Consider the following 18,524-nt stretch of genomic DNA (forward strand, 5'->3'; position numbering starts at 1 on the left):
ATTTTAAAACTGGCAGGCCATTAATCTACTCGATTCCCCGGAAGCAAAGGAATACAAAGGCAACAGGACAATGGGCAGAAACACAGAGCACTTGAAAGAAAGAGAATTAAAATATAGTTTATCAATATTTATTTGAGGCAACCTGTGCATTTTTTTTATTTTTGGTGAAAAGAAATTTCTGTGCTTCTACTTACGGTATATAGGGGATATTTGGAGAATAGGAATGTTTTTGCCTGGCGCCTAAATATATGCAACGAAGGTGCTAGATGAGCCTCCCTGGCGAGAGCATTGCAGAAACAGGAAAACACCATACTAGACAAGGTTTGCCCAAAATGCAAACCAAGAAAAACTTTGCCAATTATCCCCATTCTGTAGGTGTGACTGAGTGTTCATGGATTGTTCCAAAGAGCCAGATCAAGTTAAATATTGCTCTTTGGTGCCTGGGTAATATGTGCTTCTGTACACTAGGTGGCAACCTATGTAATCATTTAGCAGTCTTGGAAAGCAACGCTGAGTTTTGTTGAAAAAGAGGTTACTAAATAGCATTTAACGTGTGTAGAAGTTACTTGTCTGTTTAGATTAGAAAATAACAATATGCAGCTTAATAATGTTAATCATCACAAGAATTTGTTCTCATTAAGCTTTAATTAAAAAAACAAACAAGAGACAGTGTTGTTTTTAATGAGCCAATAAATAGGAGTTTTTACTGACATTAGAAGGACACATATTTTAGTGTGATTAGGAAACTATTTTCTCACCCTATCTATGGGAATTAGTAGTCCTGTTCATGGGGCTGAATATTTGCATGCCTTTAAAATGTCTCTAATGCCAAAATAAATTTGACGTATTGCTACAGGAATTGAGAATATTCTACCTTCAGAGAAAGGAGGGCTCAAGGAAAAGGACTCCACCAATTTTGGTAAGCATTTCTCTTATAAACAAAGAACAGTGTTTCAAGGATGACCTCTGAATCATGTTTTTGTCAAAATTATTGGCTATGCTACTTAACCCAAAATCAGAAATAAACTGTATAATGCATTTATTATGCTTCAGTCAGACAAGAGTCACAGGACACTGCCTTCTTTACCATACACTTAAGTGATAATTGATTAAGTACTGTGACACGCAATTTTGCCATGTATCTTCACAGCTAAGGAGCAAAAGCCTCAGCTTTTATTGAATTTACATCCTACCCTTCCATAGGAGCATTTGATGGCAATGTCAGGAGGCAGGGAGTTCCAAAGAGTAGCTGCTGCCACACTAAAGTATCGAATGAGTATTATGTGGCACCTGTAATTGTAAATAGCCACTCTGTTGAATTTTAGATTGTAATCTTCTCAGGGCGGAGACCTGTTCTTTTTGCTCGTTACTCTGTAATTATTATTATTATTGTTGTTGTTGTTGTTGTTGTTGTTGTTGTTGTTGTTGTTGTTGTTGTTATTTATTTGTACCCCACCCATCTGGCTGGGTTTCCCCAGCCACTCTGGGCGGCTTCCAACAAAGATTAAAAATACATTAAATGTATTGAATACACTGGTGGTTATGTAATGAATATGCTGGTGGTGCCATCTTAATTAGGCACATGAGGGAGGGAGGAGTTAGCATTTTCACATTTTACATACAGCTTGTCTACAATATCTAGTAAGGTTAATTCCCCTATCATTCCTTTTTCTGAAATTGTTTAGTTATCAGCAGGGCTTCTTCATAAACTGATGGTTTGCATTTGAAGCAATCACCATAGAAAATGCATCCCTTGTGAGACCTATGATCATGTGGAAGCCAAGATTCCAAACAAGAAGACACTATAAACAGCTGAGGGCGGGGAAAGCTGTGAAGAATTTAGGAATGTCCCAGTTGATGAGATCCTTGCAACCCTAAAAAACAAAACCCCAATGACCTTTTATATAAATAGGGTTACATAACGTCAGTTGTTTACATTCGCCTGTCTCTGGAGACAATGGAGGAGTGCACATTTGGGAGTGAAGTCAAACTGTTGGAAGGTTGCAGCGCCTGCTGTGGCTGTAGAGACCGATATGGGAGGGACATGTTTTGTTGCAGCTGGGGCAGATGAAGGCGCCCAGTTGTGCTGCTACAGATGCATCGTGACATTTCTTCTCTCTGCGCTCCTCCCAGTGGCCATTCCTCCTGTGGTTGCTGCTGTGGATGCACAACCTGACTTTCTGACTCCAGGCACTGTGGTCCTCTGAAAGGGTTTCCCACACAGCGAGGTTGATGTTGGCAGCCTTCATGCCACATTTACATATTTGTAGTGGTCTGGTGCCTGAAGCCAGCTCCCCCTAGAGCACATCCTTGGGGATCCTGCCATCTTTATTCTGCGGACACGACCAAGCCAACGTAGACGTCGCTGAGACAGGTGTGCGAACGTGCTGGGAATGTGAGCTTCGGAAAGCACAGGCTGTTTTGCCATGTGACACCCAAAATCTTCCTGACACAGCACATGTGGAAGGCGTTGAGGCATCAATTAAGCCCTAATGACTTCAATTATTTTAAAAAATATATTCTTGTCATTATGCCCCTCCCCACAATGGTAACATTTTATAGCACTTTCACAACTCCTGTAATAGTAAAGCAGATACTATGCCACTCTTCACAAGTAGCAGTAATTGTTTTTTCCTCTATGGAAATCATATCTATCAAACACTTTTAGGGGTGGGAGGGAACTCTTTGGCAAGGTTGCTTCAGTGTTAAAATTGTGAGGCTAACCTGGTGTGCCTTTTCTTGGGCCCAAATAACCCCTACAGTTGTCTAGAGACAGGATCTGCTCCCAGGGCCAGCGAAAGCTGAGGAGATGTCTCCATGTACCATTCTGGGAAGCTCCAAGCAGTGGCAAAGCTGCATGCTCCATTGCCAGGGGTGAAGAGCAGGTGGGGGTGTGGCATGCCGCCTGCATGGGCGTGGTGCGCAGTCTGTGGGTGTGACGAGGTGCTTGTGGGGGCGCGGCACCCGGTGCGTGAAGGGGGTAGGCAGTGCGTGTCTGGGGGGGCCGCCACAATGGCACCCTACTGGAATAGTGGTCTGGGGGCGGTCCACTCCCTCCACACTCCTGTTCCTCTGCCAGTGGCTCCATGTAATGTTGGGGGACTTATGAACCTGGGAGACACTCCACTCTACTATGTCTTGCATGTATGATTATAAGAATGGATTTTGTTTGGTTCTCTTGGTAAAGAGGCTTCAGGAGACCCGATGGGAAAGTGTTAAATGAGTCACCGCAGTGGAAGTGATGTTGCAAGTCATATACACAGGATTTCACAATGCAATCATTGCATTCCAAAAATAGTTGCATGTCTTTACATTGCTCAAGTCTAGATCTAATCAAACTATCAGAATAATAATGCTACCACCTGCATCCACAAAAACAAATTCCCATCACTCTGGCTACGTGAGTCCATACTAGGTTTAGGACATGGGGAGTGGCACCTCCTTATTCAAAGCTGTGCTGGAATTTTCTTTTGAGGCCTTTGTCCGGAGGGGTGTAAAAACTGGGCTCCTTGGACCATTTTCTGTTCTGGCTTTCCCAGATCCGCTCTGGCCTAAGACAGAGATGTGTGTGAGATGTGTATATGTTTCTGTATGTGTGAAAGATAGAGGAAAAAGAGATTATTCTTATTAGGGATAGGACACAATTAAAGAAATTTTAGTTGGTTAATTTATTAATTTAATTATATTTGCATATGAGTAAAAACAACCATAGTTTGAAGCAAAAAGCATACACCCTTAGTTTATAGATGAGACAAGATAGAATGGAAGCATTCCCTGTTGTATGAGAGAAGGGGAAATGCTTTTTTGAAGATGGAAACCTGAAAAAATATTGTAAAAATGTGCTGCGTCCTCCTTAAAGGTCGTAGCCCTATATATATATATATATATATATATATATATATATATACACACACACACACACACACATATATATATATAACTGCTCTTGTCTAAGCAGAAAGGCAAGTTATGAATATAGAAATAACAACATAATAGTGTCAATTTTCAAGTGCACACAAGTAAATACACAACACAAACAGTTTACCATTGTAGTTGCCACAATCAAATAAGTAGGCAGAAGCAGAGCGTTCCATTATCTACAACCTTTTCACTTGCTGCTGCACAGATCTTTAATGAAGTGGTTTAGATTCGTTCATAGCTTGAGGTGCGCTTTCTTCTGTAAATCGCACAGGTGGCAAAGACAATGACAAATAATCCTGCGAGACTGAGGCCCACGGTAACTGGAATTAATCTCTTGTTTCTGTCAAGAGCACATTCTTCCTCTGCAATAAAAATCAGGATGTTATGGCGTATTACACAATTATCATGTGCTTTCATCAGTTTCTTGCTCAGTAAAATACAGCTACTGATAATTATACAAAAACCCACGAGCAGTGTCTGTAGAGGTGCCATTTTGGTCAGTTTTAATTTCTTTATGCATAACATATCCTCTCCCCAATGCTCATGGAAGGCAACTTTTTTTTAAAAAAAGTTAATTGTTGTGAGGTAGGTTGGAACTTTTCCTAGCTTTAATCAGGGATTGAGCCATCCATCTATAGTCCATTTCAAACCATTATATTTGGCATGGCAGGGCTGCAAAGTGGGGATTCTGTGGATCAGGCACTGGGAATTACAGTTCATTTTGGCTAGGAATTTACAAGAGACCCAGAATCCTCTTGGCCTGGGAAGTCAGATGATGCTGGCAGGCCAGTCTGGCAGGCCAGTCTGGCAGCACCGGATTTAGGGAGGATGGGCAGTTCCTTTGCACAGGGCGCTGAGCCGAGGGGGCGCAAAATTGAGAAGATCCATAACTGAGAAGATCCATTGGGGGACGCCAGATTTTGGCCTCACACAGGACACTATATTATGAAAGTTACAGATAGGTAGCCGTGTTGGTCTGCCATAGTCAAAACAAAACAAAAATTTTCCTTCCAGTAGCACCTTAAAGACCAACTAAGTTAGTTCTTGGTATGAGCTTTCGTGTGCATGCACACTTCTTCAGATACACTGAAGAATATTATGAAAGATTACCGAAGTCTGCCCCTGAATCTTGTCAGTGTGGGGAGACTGCTTGGGTCTCTCTCTGCACATCTAGATGTATGCTTTCCCTCTACCTATCCTTTGCCTGAATGCCTTACATATTGGTTCCTCTTATCTGATACTAAATACTTTAATTGACAGTTGCTCCCCAATCCATTTGGGAGAAGCTATGGCCCAGGGGTTGACGTTTCTGGGTTCAATCCCTGGCATCCCCAGTTAAAAGGATGTCAGTAAGTGTCAGTAAGGATGTCAGTAAGAGTGGAGGGGAAGACTCTTCGGACTGAAACTCCTCTGCCAAGTCTTCACATGTCTACAATATTGTGCCATGAACCCCACCCTGAGCAAGAGCCCGGACTCTGACTGCAACAAGGAAAGGTCATTGAGGTAGCTGGACCAACAGTATTGGAGGCAGAGGTGTTTGGTGCAGGCCAAGACTCCAGGATCATGGTCGGACCTGACCTAGAGCTTGTCAATGATCATGGAATTGAAATCTCATGAGTCAGTCACCTCTGAGCCTGTACATCCCCAAAGAACTATCCACCCCCACATCACAGCCCCGAGAAAATTGCACAAGTATGTGAAAATAACAAACACAATTCATTACATGAATTGCAAAGATGTATATTGGGCAAAGCTGCGTAATAGTGTGAATGTGCCGAGATACGCACACTAGAATGTTGACGAATTTTCAGGAGGACTAAACGGAAATTTACAAGCTCAATGCAGAAATGTGAACTGAACATTTCCTATCAGCCATCGCGTGGGTATGAGGATCTGGATCCCACCTTCTTGGTCCTCACTTGTTCAACTGAAGGTGTGGGTTATGCCTATAAATTGCAACGTGTGAATGGCACATCTGTCTGTGCAGCTGGGAATCCTGCAAATAAATGGCAGGGTCACAGATTGCACCCACAGTTGCATGCATCCTGGTTTTGTTCAGACCATTGGCCGAAGGCACGTTGGCTGGGGATAGCAAGTGGAATCCCCTTTCATGCATTCAGGTTACCTGCAATCCCCATGCAATTGTCAATTGCCGTGGGAAAGGAGCTGCCATCTGCCACAGTCACATGGGTTGCTATGTGCTTGCTGGTGAAATGAACAAACTAGCTATTCCAGTTAAGCTACAAATGAAAGCAGGGAATACTACCTGAGACTGCATTTCATATGTTTTTTGAGAGAAAGTCCTTCATAATAACTTGAAACTGAACCATGCTTCACACAGTTTTGATTACAGATAGGTAGCCGTGTTGGTCTGCCATAGTCAAAACAAAAAAATTTTTTTCCTTCCAGTAGCACCTTAAAGACCAACTAAGTTAGTTCTTGGTATGAGCTTTCGTGTGCATGCACACTTCTTCAGATACACAGTTTTGATTGCAACAGGAGTGTCTAGCTGTTTAAAAACATGCTACTGGCCTGGACTTGCTCACAGTGGTGTGTTTAAATCAACTGAACGAGGAGTGCCTCAACACAGGTCCAGTGACAAGCACTGCTACCAACCTTTCCCAAACTGGTTGCCAACGATATTAAAGGCTTGAAGTTGAGAGCTGGAAAGCAGGAGTTGAAGGTTGTCGGACATCTCTATGGTTTGCATGCTGAGACACTTGAAGCAATTCCCTAAAGGCACTGAAAAGAGCTGGTCGCTTTTAATTCCACTGTACAGCACACCTGAAGAATACAGAAATAAAAAGAAACGACAAATGGTGTTGTTGGAGGCAAAATCTTTCCTTGAATGAAGGGTCACCAACTGATGTGCAGTAGGCGCTGCATAGCTTGAGCTGCGATCTTATAACTCAGGATTTCCCAAACTTGGGTCTCCAGCTGGTTTTGGACTACAGTTCACATCATCCCCGACCACTGCTCCTACTAGCTAGGAATGGTGGGAGTTGTAGTCCAAAACCAGCTGTTGACTTAAGTTTGGGAAACCCCGCTATAGATCAAGCACGTTCCCCTGTTCGGTCTGCTGTTAGGTCTGCTGCTTAGAGGATGGATTGCAGGCATGGCTGTCAACCTTGCCTTTTTTTGCAGGAAATTCCCTTATTCCAGCGCCATTTCCCACTGCTTCCTGCTGCTATCCTGGATTGTTAGATATCCCGTAGACTGTCCCCGGGACAGGTGAGGCTGCTGATCCCTTATTTTCAAATCTGAAAGTTGACAGCTATGATTGCAGGCAGTTCAAATGCAAACACTAAGACCCCAGATCTGTTCAGGGTGTGAGATAACCCCTAAGAGCGACCCAAAGCCACCATACAAATCCTCATTATCACAAGACCGTTTACCTGCCAACTGGCCGGCCAGTCTGCCACCCCTTTCTACTTAGAACTAGGTGCCTGACGGTGTAAGGCAAATATGTTCCACATACGGCAGGCTACAGGTTCATCCATCTCCTCCAGTCCCAGAACTGCCTTCCATAGCACTAGTTCCACCTGACCACAGCAGACAAGACCCTCCACCGGCTCTGCTATGACCAGCTTTCTCTTGGCTCCTCTTCTGGAGCTGTCTCCTATAGTGCCTGTTCCACCTGGTCATTAGACATTTGTGCAAATTCATGCAGAACTAGGGTCAAACTAGCTCTGCGTACACTACATTTAAAGCACATGACTTCTGAGAACTGGTTTCTTAAGGGTACTGGGGATTATAGCTTTGTGAGGGGTATACTACAGTTCCCAGGATTGGAGAGGGGTTTCATGTGTTGCTATTATTCAACTGACTCTTAGTGGATGATTATTCAGGAAAAGAACAGCCTGCTACAATTCTAAATTCTGCAGAGGGTCGGCTTCTTTGAAGTCAGTACTTTAAGAAGTACTCGAAATGTATGCTCAAGTTCCACTGACTTTGAGTACACCTAAGGTGACCATGAGTGCATTTTTTTATCCTCATAAAATAAGCCTCAGAAGTGCAATCCAGAAAAAGTGCAGTGCGGTGGCAAGAAGGAAAGTCTTGACCCAGGAATCCTTAAATGCAATCTCACTTCTCCCACAAACTCATTACATACATAATGCGAGGCAAGCAGCTTCAGCCCCCTCCACCGTCTAAGAGGGTGCCTCTTGCCTCCACCAAAAAAAACTACATTTATACATTTTCTTAGGCATTTATCAAATCTTTTGAGTGCTGGTGTATTTTTTCCTGAAATCATCACCATGTTATTGAGCTCTGTAAAATTTCAAAGAGATCTGATCATTGGTTATGGAGGAAAAATAAAATAAAATGCACACAAGGCCAAGGATCTCAAGAGGGACAGAAATGCAGATTTCATGAAACTTTGAAGTGCTATAAAATCAAAACCGTGTGTGATAGAGGAAAAAAAATTAAGGGGGTTTCTTTCAACCATAGGGGAAGGTTCTACACCAAGTTTCATCAAAATCTGAGATGGTGGGTGGCATGACTGTGTTAAACTGACATGGAATGATCCACACAGCAAAAATAATGTAGGAGGCAGTAGTTACAAGTTTCCAGTCTCTGCAGCCCCAGCAGTGGTGGAGCATGTTTATCTGGGGTGGGTGGGCAGGGCACGGAGGGCTAAGGGATCCTGTCTTGCCAGCCCAGCTCCCACCATATCATCTCAGCCTTGCAAAGTGGCTTGGGGAGGGTGGCTTACAAATGACACAGCAGCCATGCACTCTTTGATCCTAGCCTTGCAAAGTGGCACAGGGCTGGTAGGGTGGCATGAGCAGTGCCCCCCAGAAAAATGTGCTCAGGGCCATCACCCTGGCAGCCCCTGCCCATGCTATGCTCCTGAGCCACAGCAGGCGCTGTGATCCTCTAGTGGTTTAACTTCATCCCCAGAGGCACACTCCATTGTCTCTCAAGACAGATGCATGTCAACAACTGGATAAAATTTAGCTGAATACCACCCAATATAATTTTTTTTTGGGGGGGGGGGAGCATAATATTAGGGAAAATTGCTTGGAAATATGTGTTCAGTTTAGTGCACAAAAATGTGTATATTAAGAGAAATGTAAGCAAATTGCATGCAAATTTTCATGATTTTTTTTTTTAAAAATGCAAATTGATTTGGAAACATGTCAAAATGAAAGCTAGAGAAACTAGAAGCTGAGAGAAAATGAAACGGAAAGCTTGATTCATCCCCAGCACATCTTAAATCAATGCACACAGTAAAGTGCTGAAAAAGACATTTCTAACTTCTTTACATGCTACTCAAATGCCAGCTATGAGTTTTGGTGGCTCTGCGTGACCCAGTGCCTTGACTCATAAGAGAAGCTTCAAAATTTCGTAATTGCTGACTGTTCAAAGGCAGGGGAAGAATCACCACGTCACTTACCCTCAGATGGTACAGCTAAAGAAGCTTCAATCACACTGAGGTAGTACACTTCTCCACTCTGGGGAAGAAAAAAAGAAAGGTGGGGGAGGAAGGAAGCAAGCATAGTTTTATCCAATATCACTGCTTACAATTTAGAAAACACAAGAAGATGCATAGAAGGTTCATGACCAAGGGCAGATAGAGGGAGTTCAGTGGAAACCAACTAAAACCTTTTCCTATTTTTTTCAGGCCACATATCCTCCTCTAATACAACAGAAGGGAGCTTTCTTTTGTGCTAGCTGCTTGCGAAGTGTATTTGCCCTTCATAGAGGACTGGAGTGTTCGACTCATGCTCTGTAGTTGGGAAGTACTGTAGGAGTGCAAATATCCAGAGATGTAGTGATCAGGTGGGATTGCTATGAGGAATTATAACAGGTATAGAGTAAACCATCTGTGTCAGCAATGAAAGCATTGCGTTGACTGGGTTTAAACGATTTTGATATGATTTTTGATCAATCTGCACCTCTGCATCTCTGGCCCTTTTGACCCTACTGCCCATTTCTCTCTCCTCACGTCACGTACACAGCGTACACAGCAGTTGCTTCGCCAGGCAGGCTTCTTGGGCCATAAAGATAGTAGGCAAGTTACTTTGATGTAGTTTTCTTATATATAATCTTAAGATGTTAATCTTGGAGCCAGGAAACAGATCTCACATGAAGGGGATAGTGATCTGGTCTTTCTGGCCATCCTTCTTATCATGTTTATTTCTCACCTCTGGGGTTGCCAGATGCACCCCTTTGTAGTTCTCAAGTTATTTACTACCCCTTTGTAGTTCTCAACTTATTTACCCCAAAATATATGCATGCTAATTAGTGTTGTAGTGTAACTTTTTCCCCACGTGGGGTTTGATGAAATGCTCAGAGGAAATATGATTGGTTCTTACAAGCACTGTGTAAAAGATTCTTTTGCTAATAAAATGGCCTGGTGAGGGGTGTGGTTTACACACTTTTCTCCGAGAGCCGTGCTGGTCAAAGCCTCGTGTCTTGCTTTTAATCAGGGTCCAATCCTTCCTTTACTTTGCGAACGCAACAAGTATGATGTGCATGTCTGTAAAAGCAGCAGGGATGTAGCCATGCTCCTCGGGCGCTTTAGAGCAAAACATTTAGAACTGGAACCTTTGCCCATATAATAACAAAGCCTCCAAAATATAATAACAAAGCCTCCAAGTCAGTGCTGGCCCTACCATTAGGTAAAGCAAGGGGAAATGCTTCAGACACCCGGCGAATTTGGTATTTCTTGTGACATCCAAGAGGTGTCAGGGTGCAAGAGGGGTAAGCAGTCTTCTGAGGACTCCAGGGTACATCAGAATATTTTTCATTTAGTAATGTTTATTACCAAGGCCAACTGTTGCAACCTTCCTCATGGGGAATCTTCTGAGGGCCACATTTCAGTGGCGGGGGAGGCCAGAGGCAACGGATATGACTCTTAACCTACATGCAGTAGGCTACTCTGAGCCACAGAAAAGCCTGACCTTTCTACCACACACTGTCTCCCCATCCTCCATCCTTGCCAAGGCGAAAGCAGTCAGAGGGCATGACTGGTGAGGGCTGTGACCAAGGGAAAGTCCTAAGGGCCCAACAGAGCACTGGAAGGCTGGCTGTATTTGGTTCCCAGGCCTGAAGTTCCCCATTCCTGTTCTGGAAGCTTCCTGAAAGCCATTTCTGAGTAGCCCCAAAGCAGGCTTGACGCTTTCATTTTTTCTCTCTGGCTGTGTCTACACTGTAACTTTAAAACACATTTGAAGCACGTTCTTTACCTCAAAGAATTCTAAGCACTGCTGTTTTCATACCCACCAAGTGTCCCGGAAAAAGTTTTTATTTTTATTTATACTCCACCCATCTGGGTTTCCCCAGCCAAAGTGACCTCATGCGTTCTTGTCCCCCCCCAAAAGGCCTTCTGGGCACCTTGCAAGATGGCACTCCCCAAAAGTGTTTTTTTCAGGGTGAGATTGCCACGCAGCTTATGTAACTCCCTTGGAATGTGCCCTGGAAGACGTGCATCCTGGTTTTTGATCTGAAAAAGTTGGGCAGCATGAGTTTTCCCCTCATAGAGTTACAGTTCCCAACAACTCTTAAGAAACCTGAGGGGGGAAATGTGCTTCAAATATGCTTTAAAGGTATAGCATGTACACAGCTTCTCCCTCCCACACACTTCACAATCCAATTTTTGTACCACACAACACCTGATCTCAGGTTATGCATGCGTCATATTAATGGAAGGCACACTCTGTACAAAATCACATCTAAATGATCAGAATAAGGCCTCTATAATAGTTTCTGAAAGGCAAACACACACACACACACACACACACACACACACACACACACAGGGAATCTGGCAGCCGAATTCATGCTTGCATATATTTCAAAGAGCAGGTTCAAACTCAACAGCCTCTGAATGCTTATCTTAAAGAGGAGACTGGATTGTGCAATGCTGCACCAATAGTTGCGTTGCTTCTGGAGGGTGTTGCTTGGGGTGGCCAACTCAAAATTTTACCTCGGCATCTTCACTGAAGCCACTCTGTGATGTGGCTCTCAACGACACAACAGTTTCTAAGGCTCTTACTTCAGTTAAACAACACCGCTCTCTTAAGAGCAGCCGGAGCAAACACTTAAAATTGGGTCTTTGTTTGACAACTAGGGTGTTGGTTTGGTTTGGCAAGGGGCCCTTCCAAACGAGGAGTTCTCACATGTCCCCTGTTGAGAAAACAGAGCACACACATCCCCTGACATGTTTAACGGGCAGTTGTACAACAATAAACATCCCTCTTGCTTCTTTCATCCCAATTTGCCTGCAGGGTGTTTACATAGCTTCTCGTGAATCATTTGCTTACCCCATATTTCTCAATGCATTTTCCTACTTAAGCCGCATTTCCATTTCTTTGTTTTGTTTTTGAAGTGGATTTGCTGCTCCAGTGTGGCAGAGAAAGCTTTTTTTTTTTTTTTGGCAATATAAATTTTTTTTAATGATTGAATTAGCAAAAATGATGGCAACAATTAGAATGCAATCTAATCAAAATCTCAAACAGGAATGGAAATGTGTATATTCTGATTTCACAAAGTTAAGTTAAGCTAAGCAGATATATAAGATTGAATGTTTAATTATTAAGATACAAAATTACAATCTCAATAATAATAATAACAAGGAAGTCACGCATGGTGGTCAGACACTGGGGTTGCTGTTGTGCACGCTACAGACTGCTTCCTTTTGGTTGAGGAGGAGTGAAAATGCATCATGTAAACTAAGAAACCCTTGGGGACTTTTAAAAATGGTTCATAAAAAGACCAATGTAACAACGCAAAGCCAAATTTAAATGAAAGCTCTCCTTATTACCGTAATCCTAATTCTCTCAGACTAAAGCCACCACTGTATGGTATTAGTGTCCTTGGCAGGCCATTGAACATTGGTAGCAGGGCTGTGTCAAAAATAAATTCTCTCTCTCTCTCTCTCTCTCTGTGTGTGTGTGTGTGCACTTAATTTATTTATTTTAATGTTGCAATACATATATGCAATCTTTACATATTGATACATATACATTATATTTGTAAATTCACATTTTCACATTTCATTATGTACCAACATTTATCCATTTCTTATTTCTTGCCCTGTGTCTTCCCTCCACCCATGCAGAGAAAGCTTTTTAATCCACTTTAAATGCACAAACCAGACGTTATTAGTAGGCCAACGTTAAAAACTTCCCGAAAAAATAGGGGGGAGCATGTATAGAAACTAGCCTACTGAACTAAGGTAAAATTCATGCTCGACCACTGAAACCGAGCCAAAGCCAAATGTCAAATCACTCTCTTCAAGGAAAATTCCCAACGTTCTGGGATCCCCTCCTCACTCCCCCCAAAACAACATCTGGTGAAAGGCTTACCTTGGTGAAAGTAAAACGTATGAAGCCACCTTCAAATGAGATTCTCAGAGTTGACACCCAAACCCCACACATTCCAACTGTACGCGTGGTGTTTGGGTTGATATTGAAGTATTCCAGGTGGTTCTGTAAAAGGGAAACGGCGCATGAATCCCAACACAGCCTGACACATGCTTTCTTTCTAAAACAGGGGTGGCTAACCTGTGCACCTGCTCACGCACTCAAATGTTGGGGGGCTCCCAAGCCCCATCAGTCCCACCCAGCACAGCCAATGGTCAGGGATGATGAGAGTTATAGTCCCTTGCTAACTATTAGAAGTGCCATCTATTTCAACAACACTTGCTTCCAGCAGCACCTCTGGGAGCCTTTTCCTATACCCATCACATAGCTCAGGTCAGAATGGTTCTTGCACAGTCCCTTCTTGACACTCCCCACCTGAGTGGGCTGGCGCTGCTGGTCATTAATGGGTACGAAGAAGTGAGCTACAGGTTCACACAAACACCCCTTTCCCAATACCTCCTCCACATACCTCCCTTATCCTGATTTGGTGCTATGTCCGACCAATGACTTACGTCAGAGTTTGGTCACATCCGCAGCATTCACTGGCTGCCAATCAGCTATGGAGCTTAATTCAAGATACTTCTTTTGGTATATGAAACCCAATACAGCCTGGCACCAGAACACCTGAAAGGTTGTCTCGCCCCTCAGGTACCTAGTTATATACCTGGTCACTGCACTCGACAGGTGAGGGCACCTTGAAGATACCCTCTTGCCAGGAGGTCCACTGCACACAATATAGGAACCATCCCTTCAAAGTTGTGGCATCTATCCTATGGAATCCCCTCCCCATGAATATTAGGCACTGTCTTTGTTGTCCTTCCTCTTTCACCAAGCTTTTTTAAGTTGGGATCTTTCCCAGTCTGCATCTGCACTGGAATTGCTTTTAAGATCTTTTAATTGTTTGTTTGCTGCCCCGGGCTCCTGGGCTATGAATTGAATCAATTCAAATACATTTAAAGCACATAGCTTCCTCCAAAAGAGTCCTGGGTGCTGGGAATTGTGGTGCTGTGAGGTGTAAACTACAGTTCCTGTTATTTGGGGGGCGAGGGGCGAGGAAGGCATGTAGCACTAAGTAGCACTAAGTCACTTGTTCCATTAGTGCAAGGGTTCCTGCAATGAATCTCCTCCATCTCTCCCCTGGCTCACCCCCTGAATCTGCTCTGGGGGTTCATGCCTTCCTATCAGATGGGATGTCAAGGAGATGAGTAATTAAATAACCTTTAGAAGACATCTGAAGGCAGCCCTGTATAGGTAAGCTTTTTAATGTTTAATGTTTTATTATGTTTTTATATATCTTGTACCCTGCCCAAAGTGGCTGGGGCAATCCAGTCAGATGGGCAGGGTACAAAAAAGAAATTAGTAGTAGTACAGTGGTACCTAGGGTTACATACGCGTCAGGTTACATACGCTTCAGGTTACAGACTCTGCTAACCCAGAAATAGTACCTCAGGTTAAGAACTTTACTTCAGGGTGAGAACAGAAATCGTGCTCCGGCGACGCGGCAACAGCAGGAGGCCCCATTAGCTAAAGTGGTGCTTCAGGTTAAGAACAGTTTCAGGTTAAGAACGGACCTTCGGAACGAATTAAGTACTTAACCCGAGGTACCACTGTAGTTGTTAAGGAGAAGGGAGAAGTTCCACTGCGTGAACAGAAATCCTTGCGCTGACTGCATGGCGGCATCAGATACTACCCATGCTATAGATGCAAACCTAAGGCTTTTCTGAAATAGCTTTTGGAACCCAGAATCACAATTCCTGGAATTAACTGATTGTTTTGATCTTTTGAACGAAAAAACATGGGGGGGGGGAATAATGGAAAAGGGGGAAGCTGCAGCTTACTGTTTTTCCATTTTTAGCTATCATTGTCAAGCCAACTGATGCTTTAATACACTCAGCCGTTCCATTAGAAACACTATAAGCCCCTGTTGCAGCTGGCGATGGTTTGGGTGCGAGGGTTGGCCCAACTCGGGCTGTTGGCTCAGGAACAGTGGCTTTATGCCCAGATGGCATCTTGCTGTGGGCTGTACTGTTTGCTCCTGGCGTTCCGGCTGGCACATGTTGTGTGATGCACTTGTCGCTTGTTCCAGCTACAGTCTTCTTTGCATTTCCTGCCTTCGCTGGCAAGGCAGGAGCTGCAGTGTTCCAGCTGTTTGGGGTTGCAGGTTGTGAAGCTATCCTCTGAGCAGCCGCTGTCGTTTTTACGGCTCCGTGGATTCCAGCTTCATCAGTTTGCGTTTCAGATAGCACAGCTCTGCTCCTGGCAACAACTGTAGTTTTAGTCACTCTGCGACTTGCAGCTTGACTGGTTGGACTTGTGGGGTTTGCAGCTGCCTCTAGAGGAGTGGCTGCTGTGTTTGCCTGTTTGTGGACTGAAACTTGTTTGGCTGGTGGTATAGAATCTGCTTTTACCATATTAGCATCTTCAGGTATTGCTGACACTGACTGGGTTCTCTGGGTAGCCTCTTGTACAGATTGCTTGCCTATCTGTGTGACTGAAAATTCTGAATGACTGTATGGAAGAGTCGTGATCGTTTGATTGGCTCTCTGCAAGACTGAAATGGGCTGCGGAGTTGCTTCAACCTGCACCTCTCCACTGCAGGATAAAATAGCTGCAAACAAGCAGAGAGTAAGTTTAATCTCATTTCCAAAAATCCCTTCCATTCTAAGCATCTCTCAGCTCGAGTCATGTCTCTGAAAAGACGGAGACATGGGAAGTGAGTAGGGCTGGGCAATATATCGTCCAAAACCAGTCTCAAGTTCATATCATGATATCGGTTTCATAATTTTTGACCTGGCAATATATTTCAAATTATGATGTATGTATGTGCGCGCATGCTATGCAACAATTACCATGTGGGAAAAACCGTGAAGCTAGCCAATGCCTTTGCATAGCTTCATGTTTATTTCAGACACTGTGATATATAGCCAGTAATACATCACAAAATTGAAAAATAGCTCTATCTTTACTTCAGACGTCGTGCTATATCAGTACATTGCAATATTTAGCTGGTGATAAATTGTGATGTTGAAAACCAGATATCGCCCAGACCTAGCAGTGATGACTTGTACACCTTTCCTCCTCAAATGCGTTGCTCTTAGGGCTCATCCACACTTCCCACTTGCCCCATGCCTAGAAATAGGTTTCCCTTTTTCTAGGCATGGGTCTGAGTGGCTTTTCATTTGTCCCACCAATCTGCAGATAAAGCCATTGATGTTTGTTCCAATGCAACGGTAAACAGCAGGTTTCCCCAGGAGAAAGCAATGGGGCAAGCAGAAGTATGTATGAGTCCTGTCTGTCTCAAGTGAATAAGACCTCCTGGGACACATTTATCTAATAAACCTAATATCACTCCCCACATAAGGAACTTGCAGCCCTGCAAAGGATCTGCTGATAGGTAGAAGCAAACTGACTCCAGGAGGCAAAAGATGCACATGTACAGTACTTAACTCTTCCACTAAAATCAATAGGACTGGAAAGTGGTTAGCTTAGGTTGGATCAAGCATTTTTATCAACAACGTTCTGCTGATTGAACTCAGGACCATAAACACCTCTGCATTTCCAATGTTTAAGTAGAATAAAATTGCCAGTTAGATCTAAAAAGAACTACAGTATTCTTTTCCCATGGAACCTTTGTCAGGGAGTTTGACAAAATGGGCAAGATTGCCTTGCAAATCCCATGCATCCATTCTTCTACATTTGATTTCTTGGGATATTTCCACAGTATTTTGTAACCTTGCAGTAGCCTGATACTCTCTCCGTATTTATCTTTAACATGTGTATTTGGTACAAAACAGAAAACACAACTGAGGTGTCCTCATATTTAGGCTTCTTTAGTAGACCAAACCACCCAGAAACTTAGATTTTCTATCAAAAACACGGCAGTAAACAGCCCCATGCAGGTACCCTCTAAAGCCTCTTTGCACATGCCTTGTTTAGGGCAGGGTTGGGGAACTTTGGTCCCTCCTGATGTTTCTGAACTACAGCTCCCATCAGCCACAGCCAGCATAGCCAAAGATTATGGAAGTTACAGTCCAACAACATCTGGAGAGTCAAAGCTTTGCCACAGCTGATTCAGGGCCGCAAGGAAAGTTAATGGCAGCAAAGCTCTTCAGGAAAAAGCTCAAAGGTGGTTGTGGGGAGTGAATCTTGTCACCAGATGATCCTGTACAGGCTTTCCCTACTCCTGCATAACAAGCTGTACCTGTAGAAAACACAATCTCTTTTAACACAGCTTTTAACAAGCTGTACCTGTAGATTTCTTAAGGATTTCTTAACAAGCTGTACCGCTGATTTCTTAAGGAAATCAGCCCTGAGTGCTCACTGGAAGGACAGATCGTGAAGCTGAGGCTCCAATACTTTGGCCACCTCATGAGAAGAGAAGACTCCCTGGAAAAGACCCTGATGTTGGGAAAGATGGAGGGCACAAGGAGAAGGGGACGACAGAGGACGAGATGGTTGGACAGTGTTCTCGAAGCTACCAACATGAGTTTAACCAAACTGCAGGAAGCAGTGGAAAACAGAAGTGCCTGGCATGCTCTGGTCCATGGGGTCACGAAGAGTCGGACACGACTAAACGACGAAACAACAAACCTGTAGAAAACACTATCTCTTTTAACACAGGCAAATAAAAGCTAGAGAGTCTGTTGCATCCCTGTATCCTTACAAAGCAACACACAATACAGTGATAACTGGGTATACTGATCTACTCACCGCCAGCCGCAACCAGGAGGAGTTCCACAAACAGGTTCTTCCCCCAGCTCATGGTGAAGGAATTAAAGAGTAGTATTCACGGATCAGATGCCCCAAGGAACCTTTGTACGCGTTGCTTCTTTCTTCTTCTTCCCTACAACCAGCCTAGCATGCCTCCTCCTCTGGGAGACAAGAAGTTTGCTGTTCACTTGCAAAGAGCTCCGAGCAAAGGGGAAGTCCAGCACAAGAACTGGAATGTTACATGCAAAGCAAGAATGGATTGTGGGGAAGCATCCTTGAAGCATTGAGAAAGTGCTTGAAGAACATTGGTGGAGCTGAAAGTGGAAGCAAGATTAGCATTGTTCTCCGCCCAGTGCATTTTAATTCTCCCTGACGTGCCTTGGGCTGCATTCACACCACGCATTTAAAACACTGTGATAGCACTTTAAGCAGTCCTGACCTACCTACAAGAATCATGGGAGCTGTAGTTCACTAGGAGTGCTGAGATTTGTTTGTTAGAAGACCCCTTTTCCACTCACAGAA

The 18,524-nt window shown here is 43.7% G+C and overlaps 1 protein-coding gene and 1 long non-coding RNA gene across 2 annotated transcripts in view; one reads left to right on the forward strand and one right to left on the reverse strand.

Annotated features, from left to right (window-relative positions):
• The first annotated feature begins 218 nt into the window (after nucleotides 1–218).
• The window catches only part of LOC128414822 (uncharacterized), a 34,536-nt gene continuing 16,230 nt past the window's right edge, over nucleotides 219–18,524 (forward strand). Inside the window, exon 1 of the long non-coding RNA XR_008330742.1 lies at nucleotides 219–919. This is a non-coding gene — a long non-coding RNA (uncharacterized LOC128414822). The remainder of the gene's footprint in view (nucleotides 920–18,524) is intronic.
• On the reverse strand, nucleotides 3,662–18,426 carry LAMP3 (lysosomal associated membrane protein 3). The gene is made up of 7 exons (XM_053390664.1): nucleotides 18,003–18,426; nucleotides 15,131–15,900; nucleotides 13,236–13,358; nucleotides 9,320–9,377; nucleotides 6,538–6,705; nucleotides 3,923–4,283; nucleotides 3,662–3,868 (listed from the first exon to the last, which is right to left on the reverse strand). Exons 1-6 carry the CDS (start codon nucleotides 18,052–18,054, stop codon nucleotides 4,144–4,146), a joined length of 1,311 nt encoding a protein of 436 aa, XP_053246639.1. The 5' UTR covers nucleotides 18,055–18,426; the 3' UTR covers nucleotides 3,662–3,868; nucleotides 3,923–4,143.

This window comes from Podarcis raffonei, chromosome 5 (assembly GCF_027172205.1).
Source record: "Podarcis raffonei isolate rPodRaf1 chromosome 5, rPodRaf1.pri, whole genome shotgun sequence".
In the NCBI taxonomy this organism is placed as follows: domain Eukaryota; kingdom Metazoa; phylum Chordata; class Lepidosauria; order Squamata; family Lacertidae; genus Podarcis; species Podarcis raffonei.